This window comes from Leopardus geoffroyi, chromosome B4 (assembly GCF_018350155.1).
Source record: "Leopardus geoffroyi isolate Oge1 chromosome B4, O.geoffroyi_Oge1_pat1.0, whole genome shotgun sequence".
NCBI classification, from domain to species: Eukaryota; Metazoa; Chordata; class Mammalia; order Carnivora; family Felidae; genus Leopardus; species Leopardus geoffroyi.
In genome coordinates, this window is record NC_059341.1 from 21000117 (window position 1) to 21017521 (window position 17405).

Consider the following 17405-nt stretch of genomic DNA (forward strand, 5'->3'; position numbering starts at 1 on the left):
TCTCTCTCTGGTTTCTGGGCTACGACCAGAGTGCACGTCTCCTAAGACCAGGGGCAAGGTTCACTGGGCATTTCTCACAAGACGCTCAGTAAACGTGTCTCTTTGGCTGATCCTTTGCACGACTCTCTTCCTTAACCCACTCCTTAAATCCGATGCTCTTCTGGGCTGGTTCCAGACACACTTCTCATCCTGGGCGGTCTCATATATTTCCCTGTCTTTACTGATCATCCTTCCTGGAGGTTTCCAAGCCCCTTTGCTTCCGGCTGAAACCTTCCCTGCCGCCCCTCATGCCAAATGAGCATCTCTGTCATGGGGGAGAGGGGGACTGACATTTCAAACTCCTCCCACTCTGCTCTCCCCCGTCCGTGAGTAGAATCGACACCCTCCCCACCGTCCAAACCAGACAGCCGGGAGTCATCCCGAACCCCGCCCTCCCTCCACACACACTCCCTGGCACTGGTCCCCTGCCACATCCCTGAGCTCTGTGGATGCTTCCTCCTAAACCTCCATAACCTATCCTTGACGGCCATCCCAGCTCCGGCCACCATTTTATCCTGGTCATTTCAATAGCCTTCCCAACTGGTGCGGCTTACCTCCCCCATCCAGCTAGGGCGCCCGGTACGCCCCCTCTGCACCCCTGTACAGGATGCTCCTTCTCACCCCTCCCTCCAGCTAACTCTGACTCGTCCTCAGGTTTCCAAACATCACCTCCCCCAGGAAGCCCCTCCCCCCCGACCCCACCAAGCCAGAGTCAGGGGCCACATGTGCCCTATTAAACCGCTTATCACACGAGATGGTCATTTCCTATTTAACGTCCGTATCGCCTCCTAGATGGGTCTGTGTCGTTCATTATTTTAGTCCCTGAAGCCTGTAGGGATGGTACCCACAAAAGCATTCACAAACACTTCTGAATGAACACAGCAGATCTCCAAAATATAAACTGCAAATCTAGATGGAATGACGCCACTCTAAGATAATCATTTAAAAACAAAACAAAAACAGAAAACCTTGAGCCCAGCTTCCAAACGGTTTGGTCAAATTAAAAAAAAAAAAAAAAGGCACTTCCCAAGGTGACAAGGGGGAATAACTGAGGGTACAGAGGTCCCTTTCATATAAGCCAAAAAAGGCACTTCCCAAGGTGACTTTCATATAAGCCAATGTCGATTTTGGTCAGTTCAGATTTACATGCAGAAAGGCACTTCCCAAATTCTTAATCAAACGGATTCAAGTTGAATCTGTCATCTTGCCTAATAAACGAGATGGGATTCAAATACTGCCTGCTGTCCAGTGACTCTGGAAAAGGTAAAAAGAGGTAGTCTCTCCATCCCTAATTCTGCAAGTGACACACATTCCAACCCCATCTTAGAGTCGGAAGGGAGTCGGAAGCTCATCGGAAGCTCATCCGAGCCAACCTTTCACAGGTCAAGCTGAAGCTTTACCACCCTCATTTTGCAGGTGCGAAGCCAGGGCTCAGGGAGGCGCGGAAAGCGCTCGAGCTCCCGCCCGCTGGTTCGGGGTAACGTGGGGCCGGGACCCCACGGCTGCTGAGCTGTGCCTGCCAGTCTGGATCCTGAGGCACCGGGTTCAAGACCGGGTTGCACGCGAAACGTTTCTTTCACCCACCCTTAAAACCAAGAACTACTCCACGAGCCAACACAGAGGGAGGGGGCACCTCATCCGAGGAAGCGAGGGCCGCAGGAGACCCCTCAGTTGGGTGACGCGGTGCTGGTGTGGCAGAAGGGAGCCGGGAGCGTCGCGGCGGAAGGCAAGAGGGAAAGAGGGGGGACAGGGGTGCTGTTCCCGCACGTCGGCGGGACCGCGCCGGGAGTAGGTCAGGGTACTCACCTTTTCCTTGTCGCTAGCTTCTCTAGCCACCGTGGAGCCCTGAAACACAAACATGTCATGAAAACAGGCACACGGGAAGCATCGGGCCTTGCACGTTTCAAACACGCGCGTGTGCCAGGGCAGAGCGCAGAACACGTGAGCGCCAACTTCGCCGTGGCGCCTCAGCCCGCGTGGGCTCTGTCCCCCCCCCCCGACCATGACCCTGCCCCGTGGGTGCTCCCCGCTCCGCAGACCTTCCTGTTGGCTCGTCTCTAATCCTCTCCCCAGCTTGTCACCCGAGCTGTCTTCTCCCTGGTTCTCGTCCCCCCTTCCCCCCCCACTGGAAATCAGAAAACCTGACAATCACTTGAGTGATCAATCACTCGACGTTGGATCCAAACCACACTCTGCTTCTTGTCCCGACTGCCAGAAATGGTTGGTCTTCACGGTCTTCAACGGGGAAGCGGGCCACTAAGTGGCTGCAGGGGCCACGGGGGCACGGAATGCCTCTTGCCCCCACATTACGTCTTCCAGCTATGGGCGCGCCTGGCCCTCCGCCCGTCTTTGTCCGTTTCCGAGAAATGTCTTCCTCATTACCGTGAGTCACCCGTGTGTACCTCCCGGGCCCCCTCACTCTGGGAATCCCTTCAGACCCACACATTCACCCGCACCCCGCTTTGTGCCAGGCGCCCGGCCGAGCACAGAGGTAGAAAGTGGAAGAAAACACAGTTCTTGATCCCAGTAATTCTGCTCGGCTGCATTGGTTCTCCGAGCTCTGTCATCACAACAAGAAACCGTTCATTCTTGGTGTTCCTCAGCGGCCACAGCAGGATCTCACATAGCAATCGATGCCCGGCGTTCCCTGAACCGATGGCTGGAGAAAGATCCTGACCCATTCCCTGCTCTCCCTTCCCCCCACTCAGGTCAGCGGTGATGCGCTTACCTGATCACCCCTTGTACACGCATTTATTGCCCTGGAATACTTGCCTTAGCCAACCATTAAGAGAACTTATCTGTGACTTGAGGAAAGTTAAAGTGGCTTCTCGACAGGCCATTCTTAAATCAAAATTTACTACTCCGTGACCATCTTGCATCCAAGCAGCTCAGGCACTGATTAGAAAGTAGCCCGTAGGGGCACCTGGGTGGCTCAGTCAGTTGAGCGGCCGACTTCGGCTCAGGTCATGATCTCGCAGTCCGTGAGTTCAAGCCCCGCGTCGGGCTCTGTGCTCACAGCTCAGAGCCTGGAGCCTGCTTCAGATTCTGTGTCTCCCTCTCTCTCTGCCCCAACCCACTCATGTTCTGTCTCTCTCTCAAAAATAAATAAACATTAAAAAAAAAAATTAAAAAAAAAAAGAAAGTAGCCTGTAATTCACAGATGAGAGACTCGGACTGAGGAGTCTCCTGATACTGGGGACGGGGGCCCAGGCTGGAGTCCCCACCACCCCGGGGCCAATTCTCCACCCTCCTGGTGCTTGGCATTCCCGGGTCCGGTGGATGTGTGAGATCCTGCCGTCAGCCCAGGGGAAATGCTCAGTGTTTCTCGGGGATGCGTCAGGGGAGCACAACGCTGACCCGCGAAATGATGACAAGGCAAGTGGTTCAGAAGGAAAACCTGGGGCCCCTTTCCACAACCACAGCACGAACTCCTCTGCACAAACCCGGCCGCTGCCCCTGGCAATGGCCTGTTTGCCCTTCTTCAGGGATTCTTGAATACAGACCACAAATACCTTCCTTTACACACTGGTTTCTAACAAAGAATGTTCTCAAATTCAAAAAACAACAAGACGGGATATTTGCAGTATTTGAGCACTGTCTACGCTTACTGGTCAGAGGAAGAAACTGCATATTCCTCTTTGTATCTTTACCCAAGTTTCTGGTCGCTGTGTGTGTATTATTCCCCCCGTAACAGAATTTACCCGGCTCTGAGTCTCAGGGAAGCTTCATCTCTCTGTAAATGCAGATCATTAGCCGGGAGTGGGGGGGGGGGGGGGACCTCACCCAAATTTAAATTAACTCAAAATAAAAAAACAGAAATAGAAAATAAGGTTAGTTAAGTCATGGCCAAGAGTGTGAGCCACAAGATGATGCCAGATGTCCAGGTTCTGTCACGACAGCCAGTCCTGGCAAGAACAGAATTTATTTATTCTACGAGCTAAGGAGGGAGATGAAATTAGGAAGTCAAATTACAACTATAATATCCAGGCTATAAGTATAATTTACATCAAGCTATGTTTACTAGGTGCTTGCTTGAATGAGGCACTATCTGAGGCATTTCTGGGGCATAAAAAATAAAAAGGACCAAAAATTTGCCTTTAAGGCACTTACTGGTAGAATGGATAAGTCACAACCAAATTCACTGACCAATTCCCATACGCTACACATTATGCTGGACATAACATATATACATATATATACGTATATACATATATGTATATATACGTATATGTATACATATACATATACATGTATACATATACGTATATATACATATGTATACATACATATACATGCATATGTATACATACATATACATACATATGTATACATACATATACATATATACATATATATGTATATGTGTGTGTATATATACATATATATATATATATATATATATATATATATATATATGTCCTTCCTCACCTAGCAAAGGTAGGTAAAATTATCCCCGTTTTATAGATGAAGAAACTGAGGCTCAAGAAAGGTTCAGCAACCCACACACAGCTGACAAGTGATAAAACCAGGACATGTGGCTTCAGAGGTCACTCTGGCTTATTACATGGGGGAGTCAGGCCAGTGAATGGAGTCCTCCTTCCTCTAAGGAGCACTGCAAAAGCTTTGGGAGAGAGAGGTACAAGGAACCCTGGAGGGTGGCTGGGATCTCCACCAGGGGCAATTCCAGGGAACAAAACTGCCTCAACTAGGAGGCAGGACAGAGGAAGGCTGTACTTGGGAAGCTTATACAGTTTATCTGAACTCCAGAGGGCAGGAGATCAGCCTAAACCACTTTGGCTCCCTTAGACTAGCATTTCTCAAAGTGCGCTGAGCATCCTGGGGTTCCACGACCCTTTCATGGTCTGCAGAGTCAAAACTATCTTTATAACAACATTGAGACACGTTCTACTTTTTTCACTGTCTTGATATTTGCACGGATATTGAAAAAAAAATAACGGGTTAAACTGTGGGCAGCTCAGCATAAATCCAGTGGCATCAGTGGTACTCATCCATATGGTCGGTCACAAAATACATACAAAAATATACATATTACATGTATGTACAAACATGTCCTTGAAGCAACGAAGTTAGTAAATCTTGACCGTGGAGTCAATACCTTTTCAGTATTCTTTGTGGGACTATATAGAAAACACTCCCGTTTATCAAGAAGAAATGTTTTAAGAACATTTTTGTGACGGGGGCTGCCCGGGGGGCTCAGTGGGTTAAGCGTCTGACTCTTGACTTCGGCTCGGGTCACAATCCCACTGTCGTGGGACGGAGCCCCGCGTCAGGCTCTGCGCTAACACGGAGCCCGCTTGGGATTCTATCTCTTCCCCTCTCTCGGTTCTTCCAATGCTGCTCACGCGTGCACGTGCGCGCGCACTCTCTCTCAAAAGAAATAAACGTTAAAAAAAGAACATTTTTGTGGTGGTTTGAGTTATGAGCTCAATCCATCACAACAACATTTTTGCTTGGAAGATCAAGTGGCAATGTCTTTACTGGATCTGGGCATTTGGTAGGTATTTGCTCGAAGAAGAACAAAGCTGCGGGGCTCCCTATGTGCGGGGGGGGGGGGGTGTGCTGCGTGCTGGCACATCACAGAAAACAGTTCCCAGGGCTTGCTGCCGATGGTAAAATTTGAGCTTTTGAGTGGAAATCAGAGTTTGAAGAAACTTTTATCCATCACTGTGAGTATGACAGCTTCTCCATACTGAGGAGACCTGTAGTGATATTAATGTGACTTTTAAGTTTATTTATTTCTTTTGGGAAAGAGAGAGAGTGAGTGTGAGAGCATGTGTGGCACAGGAGCAGGGAAGAGACAGTGAGAGAGAGAGGGAGGGAGGGAGAGAACCTTAAGCTGTGCGGTCATCTCGGAGCCTAATGGGGGGCGGGATCCCAAGAACTATGAGATCATGACCTGAGCCAAAATCAAGAGTCAGAGGTTAACCAACTGAGCCAGCCAGGTGCCCCACGACTCCTTGACACTGTATAATGAAATGTGTCAATATTTGGAAGAGCACGAAACTCAGTGAACCATCTGTTCCAAATGACCAAAGCATGATGTCTTCGGACCGCTATATGTAAATGCACCTGTAGATTATACAGAAATAGGTACAGAAATGTGATTTCTGTAGGTACTGATGTGATTTCAGATTCCACAGTGTAACTGAGCTTTAAGAAATTGCTACTTGTCAAGTTTTGGTGTAATATCAAAGAAGAGTCTCTGCCAATTTCTGAGAAAGTTCTTAAAACACCCACCCCTCCCGCTTTCCAACCACGTATCTTTGTAAGGTCGGACTTTCTTCATACACTTCAATCAAGTAACATCGTTAGCAGGCTGACGGCACAACCAGCTATGACATTCCAGTTGTCTCAGATTAAGTCAGATATTAAGGAGATTTGCAAAAAATGTTAAAAAAAAAAGGCCATCTGTCTCACTAAATTTTTTGATTTGTAAGATACAGCTATTTTTCATAAAAACATGCTAACATGTAATAATAGTCTTTTATTTTAAATGAAGCAAGCATTTAAAAATCTCTTATTTCAGGGGTGCCCGGGGAGCTCAGTTTGTTAAGCGTCAGACTCTCGATTTCAGCTCAGGTCATGATCTCATGATTTCTGGTTTGGGTCTGGCATTGGGCTTTATGCTGACGGTAAGGAGCCGGCTCGGGATTCTCTCTCTGTCTCTCTCTCTCTCTCTCTCAAAATAAATAAACCTAAAGAAAAATTTTATTTTAATTTCTAACATTAAATAGCAGTAGATATAACCTATACAAGCAAAAGCTTTTTGGGGTCCTCTTTTTTACAAATTGTAATTTCAATATAACCAGCATACAATGTTATATTAGTTTCAGATGTACAACACAGTGACCTAGCACTTCTATATACATTACTCAGTGCTCATCGTGGTAACTGTACTTTTAATCCCTTTTACCTCTAAAACCCATCCCTCACCCACCTCCCCTCTGGTAACCATTAGTTTGCTCTTTTTGGTTAAGACTTTTTTTTTTTTTTTTGGTCCCTCTTTTTCTTTGTTTCTTAAATTCCATGAGCGAAATCGTATGGTATTTGTCTTTCTCTGACTTCTTTCGCTTCCCATTATACCTTCTAAATCCATCCATGCTGTCATAAATGGCAAGATTTCATTCTTTTTTTATGGCTGAGTAATATTCCAGGGTGTGTGTGTGTGTGTGTGTGTGTGTGTGTGTGTGTGTGAATACACCACATCTTTATCCATTCACCTCCATATCTTGGCTATGGTAAATAACGCTACAAGAAACACAGGGTGCACGTATCTTTTCTAACTAGTGTTTTGTATCCTTTGGGTAAATACCCAGTGCAGTTACTGGGTCATGTGGCAATTCCATTTTAATTTTTTGAGGACGTTCCATAGGGGCTGTATTAGGGGTCCTCTTTTAAGAACGAAGGAGTCTGAGATTAAAAAAAAAAAAAAAAAAAAAAATTCGTGATCTCCTGGTAAAGGCCAAAGGGTGGCAAGCTTTTTCTAAAAAGGGTCAGCTGGTTAACTGTTTGAGGTTTTGGGGTCCAAAACAGTTGCTGTGGTACAAGGTAACTCTGTTGCTGTAATACAAAAACAACCACCCGTGAGACAGAAACGCTGGCCGTGGCAGCGTTCCAATAAAACTTTATTTACAAAAATGGCCAAGTCGGATTTGCCACGCAGGCAGGTCGCAGCTTGCCAGCTCCTAACCTGGACGTTCTCCCCCTAGGTCAGCGATCCAAGAATCGGTTCACCCCACTCCACTCAGAATTCCAGTGGTGTGCCTGTCCCTCAAGGTCTCTGAAACAGCCGGCCTCAGGCCCTGCGCCCTCTGCTGGGAATGCCGTTCTCTCAGCTCACGCCCTCCTCCCCCGGGTCGGCTTCCGTGTCGTCTCAGTGAAACCTTCCCTGACACCCTGTTTAAGCTGTATCCCTTCCCCATTCTTCCCCTTCTTTACCTCTGTCCATCGCACTTAGCCCTTCTTAACATTCTGTGGGATTTACTCACTGCTTTCACTCACTGTCCATCTTTACCCACCACGATATCAGCTCCTTTGAGTACGGACAGCATTGGTCTGTTCTGCCCATCACACCGTTCCCAGCGCCAAAGCCGTGCCTGGCACCTAGCTGGTGTTCAACAAATAACTTGTTGAAAAAAATCAGATGTGCTACTTCCCAACGTGCAACGGTCTTCTGGGAAAGCCCACAAGTGATTCTTGTTTAACTCGAAGGAGAGCACTGTTAGGCTAACTGCCTGGTGGCGTTAAGCTCTGAGCGGCAAATAAGCATTTGGTGGGATCAATTACAACAGTTGGTCAATTACTTAATAAAAATTCACACGGTCTTACCTTTAAGTCGTATTTCCTATATACAGATAAACGGTGGCTGAACACATTTCTTGTCACAATCACGTATATTTCCACTCCATCCACATTAAGCCGGTACATGCCCAAGAACTGAGGAAGAAGGGTGATCCCATGACATTCTACTATATACTGCATAGGAGAGAGAGAGACAGGAACAAAGCATGCGCTCAAAAGGTGCTCATTCAGATGTAAACCGTAACTCTTCAGCCTACGGCGGGCGGACAAAGTGAAACCCTCCAACCGTTAAGGTCCTAGTTACAGAAACTGACCACGTTTATACTGCCTGACACAGGATCCGCGTTCACCACATTTACACAGATGGGAGAATTCAACTTTTATCTCCAAAGAGGTGTTTTTTCCTAACATTCCAAACCAATTTGTACAGTCAAATCTTGGACATAATAGTGTTAGACCAGAGGGCAAGTGACTGGCCTATTTGCTAATGCCTCTAGAGAGAAATCACACCCTCCCCAAGGCCTCTGCCTTCCCCCCCAGAAGCCCAGGTGATGATTTCATGAGGTTGAGGGAGAGTCACTTGGCCACCAAGATCAGCTCTTTTAACGGTGTCATTAAAGTACAGCGTTGAAGCTGTGATTAAAGAGGAAACTGTGGAGAGAGCTCAGCGTGGGAAGCTGGGACGGCTGGCTCTAGTCTTAGTTTTTGTTTCTTACCCACCACTCTGATGTCTCGGGCTAGGCGGCCCGCCAGAGCAGTGCATGAAGGGAAGGTGCCACACCAGAGAGCTTGATCCTGCTCGATAGCCAGGTCAGATGGAGATTCTCTGGCCTGTTGTCGGATTTCATCAAGGCCGCTGGCCAAGTGCCAGCTTTGACGCCATTTCTGATTAAAGTTGCAAAAACACAACAGGAGTCGAGAAGTATTGGTGACTGTCCTCTAAAGGGCCACAAGATGGAGACACTTCTCCTTGAAAGCAGATCTTTATAAAATGGGTCCCACTGCACTTTTCAAAGGAAAGTCAGGTTTTTCCTCTCTTTAAAATGAAGGGAGAAAGAATATGGCAAAAAAAAAAAGCTCTTTTACGTCCTTGACATGTATGTGAAATCTCTAGGACGTGAACAGCACGAATAGTAAGATTCCAACATTGTAAAAATTGTTAAGATCACACACGTTGTGCGTGTTTACAGGGAGGAGCCTGGAAGAATGGTCACCACGTATTAATAGTGGAATTTTGGGTAATTTTGCTTTCTTCCTTTTAAAAAAAAATTATATCGTTTGAATTTTTTCATTTTACAATGGGCAATGTAGAACAACAAAATGCCCTTTCAAACAGTTTAGTGGTAAGCACTGTCAATAATCAACTCCGATAATATTTAACCATCTTAAGAGAAAAAAAAAAAAAAAGACCTTTATTTTTATCATTAAAGATGGACAGCATCAGAAAATGAGTTTGACTTGTGCCACCCAGAGTTGTGGTGGGTTTTAAAGATGCTCTTTCCTTTGTTTGTTTGTTTGTTTACCATACTGACCCTAACTGAGCCACACATTTTAATTTGATACATTTTTCTGAGTAGAATGTCACTTGAATTTGTTCTTAATTTGAAGTCAGATCAGTGGAACATTTTCTATTTGTCTCCTTTCAAAAAATAGTGAATTGGGGCGCCTGGGTGGCTCAGTCGGTTAAGCGTCTGACTTCGGCTCAGGTCGTGATCTCACAGTTCGCGAGTTCGAGCCCCACGTCGGGCTCTGTGCTGACAGCTCAGAGCCTGGAGCCTCCTTCGGATGCTGTGTCTCCCTCTCTCTCTGCCCCTCCCCCTGCTTGCACTCTGTCTCTCTGCCTCTCTCTCTCTCTCTCTCTCTCTCAAAAATAAACGTTTAAAAAACCCCAGCAAATTAACTTGAGTTTTGTGGATACAAAACAGGGGGTAAAGAGCCATTGGGGGAAAATAAAACCTCTTGCCTCTGATTGAAAGAAATAAAAAGGGCTGCTGTCCCTCCCCTCTGAAGAAAGACCGTGGGTGGAGCCTTAAAAACCTGGAGACTACACGAGTCTACATTGTGTGAATGTAGAAAGACCATGGGTGTGGGAGCTGGAAAGAATGCATATGCCTCCTGGTGTCTCCGTTTAGCAGCTGTGGGATCTTGGGCGAGCTATTAAATCACTTTTCATTTTAGTTTCATTTTCTGGAAAATGAGCACCGTAATTCCTACCATGAAGGAAGGTTCCTGTCAAGATTAGAGATGAAAGTGTTTCGAAACACTTCACACAATGCCTTGCGCTGCCCTACGTTCTTCCTCCTCCTGCAGGCGACAGTGGTGATAGTAACGATTCTTCTCATTTAAAACTCTCATAAGAGACTTCCCCGTTGTACCTGTCGGCTTCGTCCTCCAAACTCACTGGCAGGCATTGGACTGGCGTCTACTCTGAGGCAGGCTCTGCGTCGCTATTTTGGAGGCCCCGGGGGGCATGTCCCCAGCCCTGAGGGTGGGGGGTGCACACCAGTTTCAATCTGGCTGCTCAACCCCTCTTTGTGCTCGGATTATTCTCGTCCTGGCCCATCTTTTACAAGTCTTGCCAGTAAATGAAGTCTTTGTAATCAAAATCTCTGTGTAACGGGGCACCTGGGTGGCTCGGTCGGTTAAGCATCCAACTTCGGCTCAGGTCATGGTCTCTCGCGGTTCGTGAGTTCGAGCCCCGCGTGGGGGGCTCTGTGCTGTCAGCTCAGAGCCTGGAGGCTGCTTTGGATTCTGTGTCTCCCTCTCTCTTGCCCCTCCCCTGCTCATGCTCTGTCACTCTCAGAAATAAATAAACATTAAAAAAAAAATCTTTGGGGGGCGCCTGGGTGGCTTAGTTGGGTAAGCGTCCAACTTCGGTTTGGGTCATGATCTCATGGTTTGTGAGTTTGAGCCCTGCGTCGGGCTCTGTGCGGACAGCTCGGAGCCTGGAGCCTGCTTCGGATTCTGTGTCTCCCTCTCTCTCTGCCCCTTTCCTGCTCACACTGTCTCTCTCTCTTAGAAACAAATAAACATTAAAAAAATTTTTAAAAATATTAAAAAAAAAATCCGTGTAAACCCACAGAACACCATGGAACAGAGTGGATACTATTATTCAGGTTATGAACATGATAAAGAAACTCTGAATACTGTACAGGAAATCATCAAGGTTCCCCCCGCCCCACGCAGATACATCCTACAACTCCTCCACCTTTAGGATTAAATAAATGACTGCATATAAAAATCGGATCAGTTTGATCTGCATCTCCCAGCTTCTACACGCACTTGCGCTCAAAGGCACGTTCATCTCTGAGGCTCTCTGACGCACACCTGGAACAGACACAGAACCACATCCCATATTCAAGCCTATCGTATTAGATTCCAGGATCGACAGGGCAACAGTCGGTGACAAAGGTTTAGGAAGCACTTATGGGTCAAAACTTGGCAGAAGAGAAACTCTACCCACTAGCTGCATTTCTGGGGACAGATTACACGGTTTCCTTACGGGAGAGGGACGTCCGGCCGGCTCTGTGAACCCGGGGGCCGGGGGACCGCCGCTCTGGCAGGCGGGTCGCTGTGCGCGGGAGCCAGCACGAAGGGGCCTGAACGGTCATCCGCTCGGGTTTTCACCAGCTGACCCAGGAAATGCTGCACACCAAGGGCAACACCAGTGGTCGCGCGTGCAAACCACGCACACAAACTCCTGGGGTAATCCCACATCCGGGAGACTGCCAATTCTCGGCCGGAGCTGTAGCTGGGCCCTTTGCACGACTCAGCCGCGTGGCGCTGCTAACCCCCCGCCCCGTCCGGTGCCACATTCACTAGCTGTGTACCCTCCGGGGAATCACTCAACCTCTCTGTGCCTCTGCATTTAGAGAAGAGGGGTGACAACAGTACTGAGGGCACAGGGTCTTTGTGAAGAATGTGAAGGCCAGGGGAATGGGACTTGGGGGGACTGACTGCCCTGGAGTCAGGCCACAGCAAGATGAAACCAAGACCCTGGGGGGAGGGGCGGGAAAGGGAGTGGGTAGAGAGGGAGGGAGACTTTCTAGGGCACCTGATGTGTTCCCCAAATGCTGAGAAATGGATTTTATTTTATTTATTTAAAAATTTTTAAATGTTTATTATATTTTTGAGAGAGAGAGAGAGAGGGAGGGAGGGAGGGAGGGAGAGGGAGGGACAACAAATGGGGGAGGGGCAGAGGGGGCGCGGGGGACAGAGGATCCATAGCGGGCTCTGTGCTGACGGCAGGGAACCTGATGGGAACCTGATGGGGGCTTGAACTCTCGAACTGCATGATCATATTCTGAGCTGAAGTCAGAAGCTTACCTGACTGAGCCACCCAGGCGCCTCTGGATTTTATTTTAAATACATGCCGGGGACTCCCAATTTCAATGAATCTTCACAGAACAAAGGCTTTCTAAAAATGAATAGTTTTGCATATGTATGTGTGTATGTATTTGTTTATAAAGTTAGGCGATATTTTTGTAAATATAAAATAAACACTAACAAATTGTATTTCTCTCTCACGTTGCTTTTAGGATCAGAGGCCTGAGGGGCGCCTGGGTGGCTCAGTCGGTTGAGCGTCCGACTTCGGCTCAGGTCACAATCTCTCCGTCCGTGAGTTCAAGCCCTGCGTCGGGCTCTGTGCTGACAGCTCAGAGCCTGGAGCCTGTTTCCGATTCTGTGTCTCCCTCTCTCTCTGCCCCTCCCCTGTTCATGCTCTGTCTCTCTCTGTCTCAAAAATAAATAAACGTTGAAAAAAAAATTTTTTTTAAAGGATCAGAGGCCTGAGCCCTTTCCCTTCAAGAACTTAAACACCATTGATGAATTTACACCACAACGTGGACAAAAATGCTTCAAAAATGATAAGAAAGGCGTGCACTGGGGGCACTATAATATTGTGCGTTTCTTTAATAACCAATTCTCTCTCTCTTTTTTAAATAGTTACAAACACCCCCGGCATCTGCCAGGTATTAATTTCTTTTTAACACTGTTGACTCAATCACAAGATAATCTAAGGAAACCTTTGCTCGCTCCCTTCTACAGGCTTAATTTCCAGATGACGAGAATGGAGAAATAACAACTTAATTCTGAGGATGACTCCTTAAGAAAAGTATGAGTATTTCTTTCACGTTCAGCCACTGTCTGGCTGTGGCTACAAGGCGGGCCGTCCCCGGGCACACGGCTGTTCCCTACCTGCTCTGTTGCAACCTCGATCTACAGACTCAGAAACTGCAGTACCTGCCGTAGCCCGGTGGACTCCTTTCTAGAAGCCGGAAGGGTCTGCAACCTGTGTCCTCTGCTACTCAAGGTCCCGAGGGAGATGGGGCCACCAACGGACCAAACTTTTGGCCATGCTAATCATCCACGTGTGGCTCAGAAAGCAAGAGCGCGCATCAGCCAGCAGAGGGGATTCTTCGCCGAGGGCGAGGGCCGAACGTACACCATCCCTTCAGGGTCTCTCAAATATGGCATTTTTCGGAGACATTCCTATCTGGGGCATGATGGCGGCTGCTCTGTGTCACCTGCAGCCTAGCTCTTCTCTCGCGTTGGAGAAGCTCGGTCTGGCGCCCTGGCGCCCGCACTGGTGGCTTTCAAATGCACGCAACTCCACAATGACCCTGAGTTTTCATCTGAATAGGCACTGAACACGTCCTCTCCAAGTTTAAAAAAGTGAACTCGATTGCCATCAATTCTTACTATGCTTTCTATATGGAGCCAAGACAATGACAGTTACTCTTGGGCTCAGCGTCTATATTCTCAGTGTTACACTTCCCGCATTACCTACGTTTGCATTTTAAAATATTGTTTTTATTAAGTATTTTTCACGCTTGCATTTTCATGGCTGGATACCTCCTGTTACCTGTTATTTATCACAGAGTGGCTTCTGTTTTTTTTTTCAAGAGGACTCTCAGAAACTTATATTTGCTGGCAATGTTCTTGTCTGCAACTGCGTTTTCAACAGATTTTACTTTTTTATGTCTTCTTTGTAAAAAATGTGCTTGCTGGGGAGCATCTGAGTGTCTCAGTTGGTTAAGCGTCAGACTCTTGACTTCGGCTCAGGTCCTGATCCCGTAGTTCATGAGTTCCAGCCCCGCATCGGGCTCCACACTGACAGTCTGGAGCCTGCTTGGGTTCCCTCTCTCCCTCTCTCTCTGCCCCTCCCCAACCTGTACCATTCTCTCCCTCAAAATAAATAAACATTTAAAAAAAAAAAATGTACTTGTTGGAGGGGCGCCTGGGTAGCTCAGTCGGCAAAGTGTCCAACTTCGGCTCAGGTGGTGATCTCCCAGTTTGTGGGTCTGAGCCCTGTGTCGGCCTCTGTGCTGACAGCTCAGAGCCTGGAGCCTGTTTCAGATTCTGTGTCTCCCTCTCTCTCTGCCCCTCCCCTGCTTGCGCTCTGTTGTCTCCCTCTCTCAAAAATAAATATATGTTTAAAAAAAATGTACTTGTTAGAAAAAAATAATGTATTTTCTGGGCACCTGGCTGGCTCAGTTGGAAAAACGTGCAACTCCTGATCTTGGAGTTGTGAGTTCAAGCCCCATGTTGGGTGTAGAGATTACTTAAATAAACAGTACTTTTAAAAAATGCAGTTGTAGGGGTGCCTGCGTGGCTCAGTTGGTTAGAGGCCGACTTCGGCTCAGGTCATGATCTCACGTCTTGTGGCTTCGAGCCCCGCATCGGACTCTGTGTTGACAGCTCAGAGCCTGGAGCCTGCTTCAGATTCTGTCTCCCTCTCTCTCTGCCCCTCCCCAACTCGCACTGTGTGTGTTGTGTCTCTCTCTCTCAAAAATAAACAAACATTAACAAAAATTCATAAAGGATTCCATGGGGTAACCAGTAAAACTAAATTTTATCTCTTCATCATTCTTCCTTAGAACTTTTTCCTATATAGCTACGGGTTTGCTAGAACTGTAACAGAATGATAAATTAACACGGTGAAATCAGAAGTTTTAAATCCTATAAAGCCAAACAACCACAACAAGGTCTCCGTCTCCTTTGCTCTTAGGCACTCAACAAGAATAACAAGTCTTATGAATCCCCAATTTGTTGCTCCTCTCGTGCAAAATGAAATGCCATGAAAAGACCCACAGCCGACTGAAGGTTTCAGCCGAGAAGGTTCTAAGTGATGTCCCGCAACAGATCAATATTTACAGCTCTGCATGCACGTGCAAACCTGGGCTCTTGGCTTTGGAAATTGCTGTTATTATCATGTTTCACTCATTCTTCTAGAGGCTTGGAGTGACAATTTAATATAGCATCAAATTAATACTTCAACGTAAAGTCTCGTTTCATTTAATGTTTCTGAAAGGGTAAATTACCTGTAAACCTTATTGTGCCTCTGGCTATGTGTATAAATCACTGCACCAACAAGAAAGAAAGAAAAGAAAGAAAGAGGGGCGCCTGGGGGGCTCAGTCGGTCGAGTGTCTGACTTCGGCTCAGGTCACGATCTCACCGTTTGTGAGTTTGAGCCCCACGTCGAGCTCCGCGCTGGCAGCGTGGAGCCTGCTTAGGGTTCTCTCTCTCCCTCCCCCACCCCCTGCCATTCATGCTATGTCTGTCTCTCTCAAAATAAAGAAACTCAAGTAAGTGCTTAGGGCGTTTTTTCCTGGCGACAATGAAAATGCAGAATGGCCCCTGCAGAACCACACTCGACGGGAGGGTGAGCTGGTCAAAGAAGGCAGGTTCCAGAACCATCCTCTTGCCCCCCAAACAGCCAGGAGCTGGGCCCCAGAGGCCTGTGCCTAGGACTGGGAGGTCAAATGTTTCAGCAGGGGTACCTGGGAGCCAGGCCAGGAGGAGGAACTGGGGCCAGAGAAGTTGGGTTGTGTAGCAGGAAAGGCAGGGTGCTACGAGGCGTAGATCCTGACAGAAACATGCTGTGCTCCCCGTTCGCCTTCTTTGGCACAGAGAAAGCTCTCTGGACAGCACCTTGCCTAAAATAAAGCTCGGGGACCCTCTGGAGATTAAGCAAGGAGCTCACCAGGGCCACCAAAGACGAGAAGGCAAGTGTGGCGGCCCCTGGGGAAGGCCTTCCCACCCAGCTGTGGAGCGCAGTCCGCGGCCTTGTTGGCAGGCTCCTTCTGCGCCGGCCTCCCTGTCACTCTGGCCCGACGCAGGAGCTTCTCGGGGGGAGGGCTCAAGAGCACCGCACCAGTCGGCCACAGCTTCATTGGCCTGCATGGCGGTCTGACTCCCCGTCTGCCCAATCCTGCCCCTCCCCCCTCCCCTACCTAGGTATGACCCCTCGTCTACGTCTTGACCCCACACTGTGTGGGCTTCTGCTTGGGAAGGTTGCTCTGAGGCTTTTGTCTTGACTTAATTATATATTTTAAAAATTTTTTAATGTTTATTTATTTTTGAGAGAGAGCGCGAGCGAGCACGAGCGGGGGAGGGGCAGAGAGAAACAACAAATTCAGGTTCCCAGAAATTACAAAGGTTGGGACTATCAGAAAGAGAATTCGAACAGCTCTGCATAAAACATTTAAAAGACAGGGGCGCCTGGGTGGCGCAGTCGGTTAGGCGTCCGACTTCAGCCAGGTCACGATCTCGCGGTCCGTGGGTTCGAGCCCCGCGTCGGGCTCTGGGCTGATGGCTCAGAGCCTGGAGCCTGTTTCCGATTCTGTGTCTCCCTCTCTCTCTGCCCCTCCCCCGTTCATGCTCTCTCTCTGTCCCAAAAATAAATAAACGTTGAAAAAAAAAAAATTTTAAAAGACAGAAGACGGGGGCGCTTGGGTGGCTCGGTTGGTTAAACGTCTGACTCTTGATCTCAGCTCAGGCCTTGATCTCAGGGTCGTGAGTTCAAGACCCACACTGGGCTTCATGCTGGGTGTGAAGGCTACTTAAAAAAGAAATAAATTTTTTAAAAGCTAAAAAAACTAAAAATAAAGAATGCCATTTCAGACATGGGCATATTACAAGCAACTATCAGGAATGAACTGGCAGATATTTAAAAATGGAACTTCTGGAAGGAAAACAATTATAGAAACAAAAAGCACTGGATAGGTGAGACAGGGGAACAGGACAGTATAGCTGGAACGGG

At 47.7% G+C, this 17405-nt stretch overlaps 1 protein-coding gene across 2 annotated transcripts in view; it reads right to left on the reverse strand.

Annotated features, from left to right (window-relative positions):
• PIP4K2A (phosphatidylinositol-5-phosphate 4-kinase type 2 alpha) overlaps positions 1 to 17405 on the reverse strand; it is a 193872-nt gene that overhangs the window by 29577 nt on the left and 146890 nt on the right. For both annotated transcript variants that reach the window (XM_045465203.1, XM_045465202.1), the window contains 2 exons: positions 8389 to 8535; positions 1846 to 1884 (listed from right to left, as the gene is read on the reverse strand). In XM_045465203.1, the coding sequence (XP_045321159.1) occupies positions 1846 to 1884; positions 8389 to 8535 (186 nt within the window). The remainder of the gene's footprint in view (positions 1 to 1845; positions 1885 to 8388; positions 8536 to 17405) is intronic.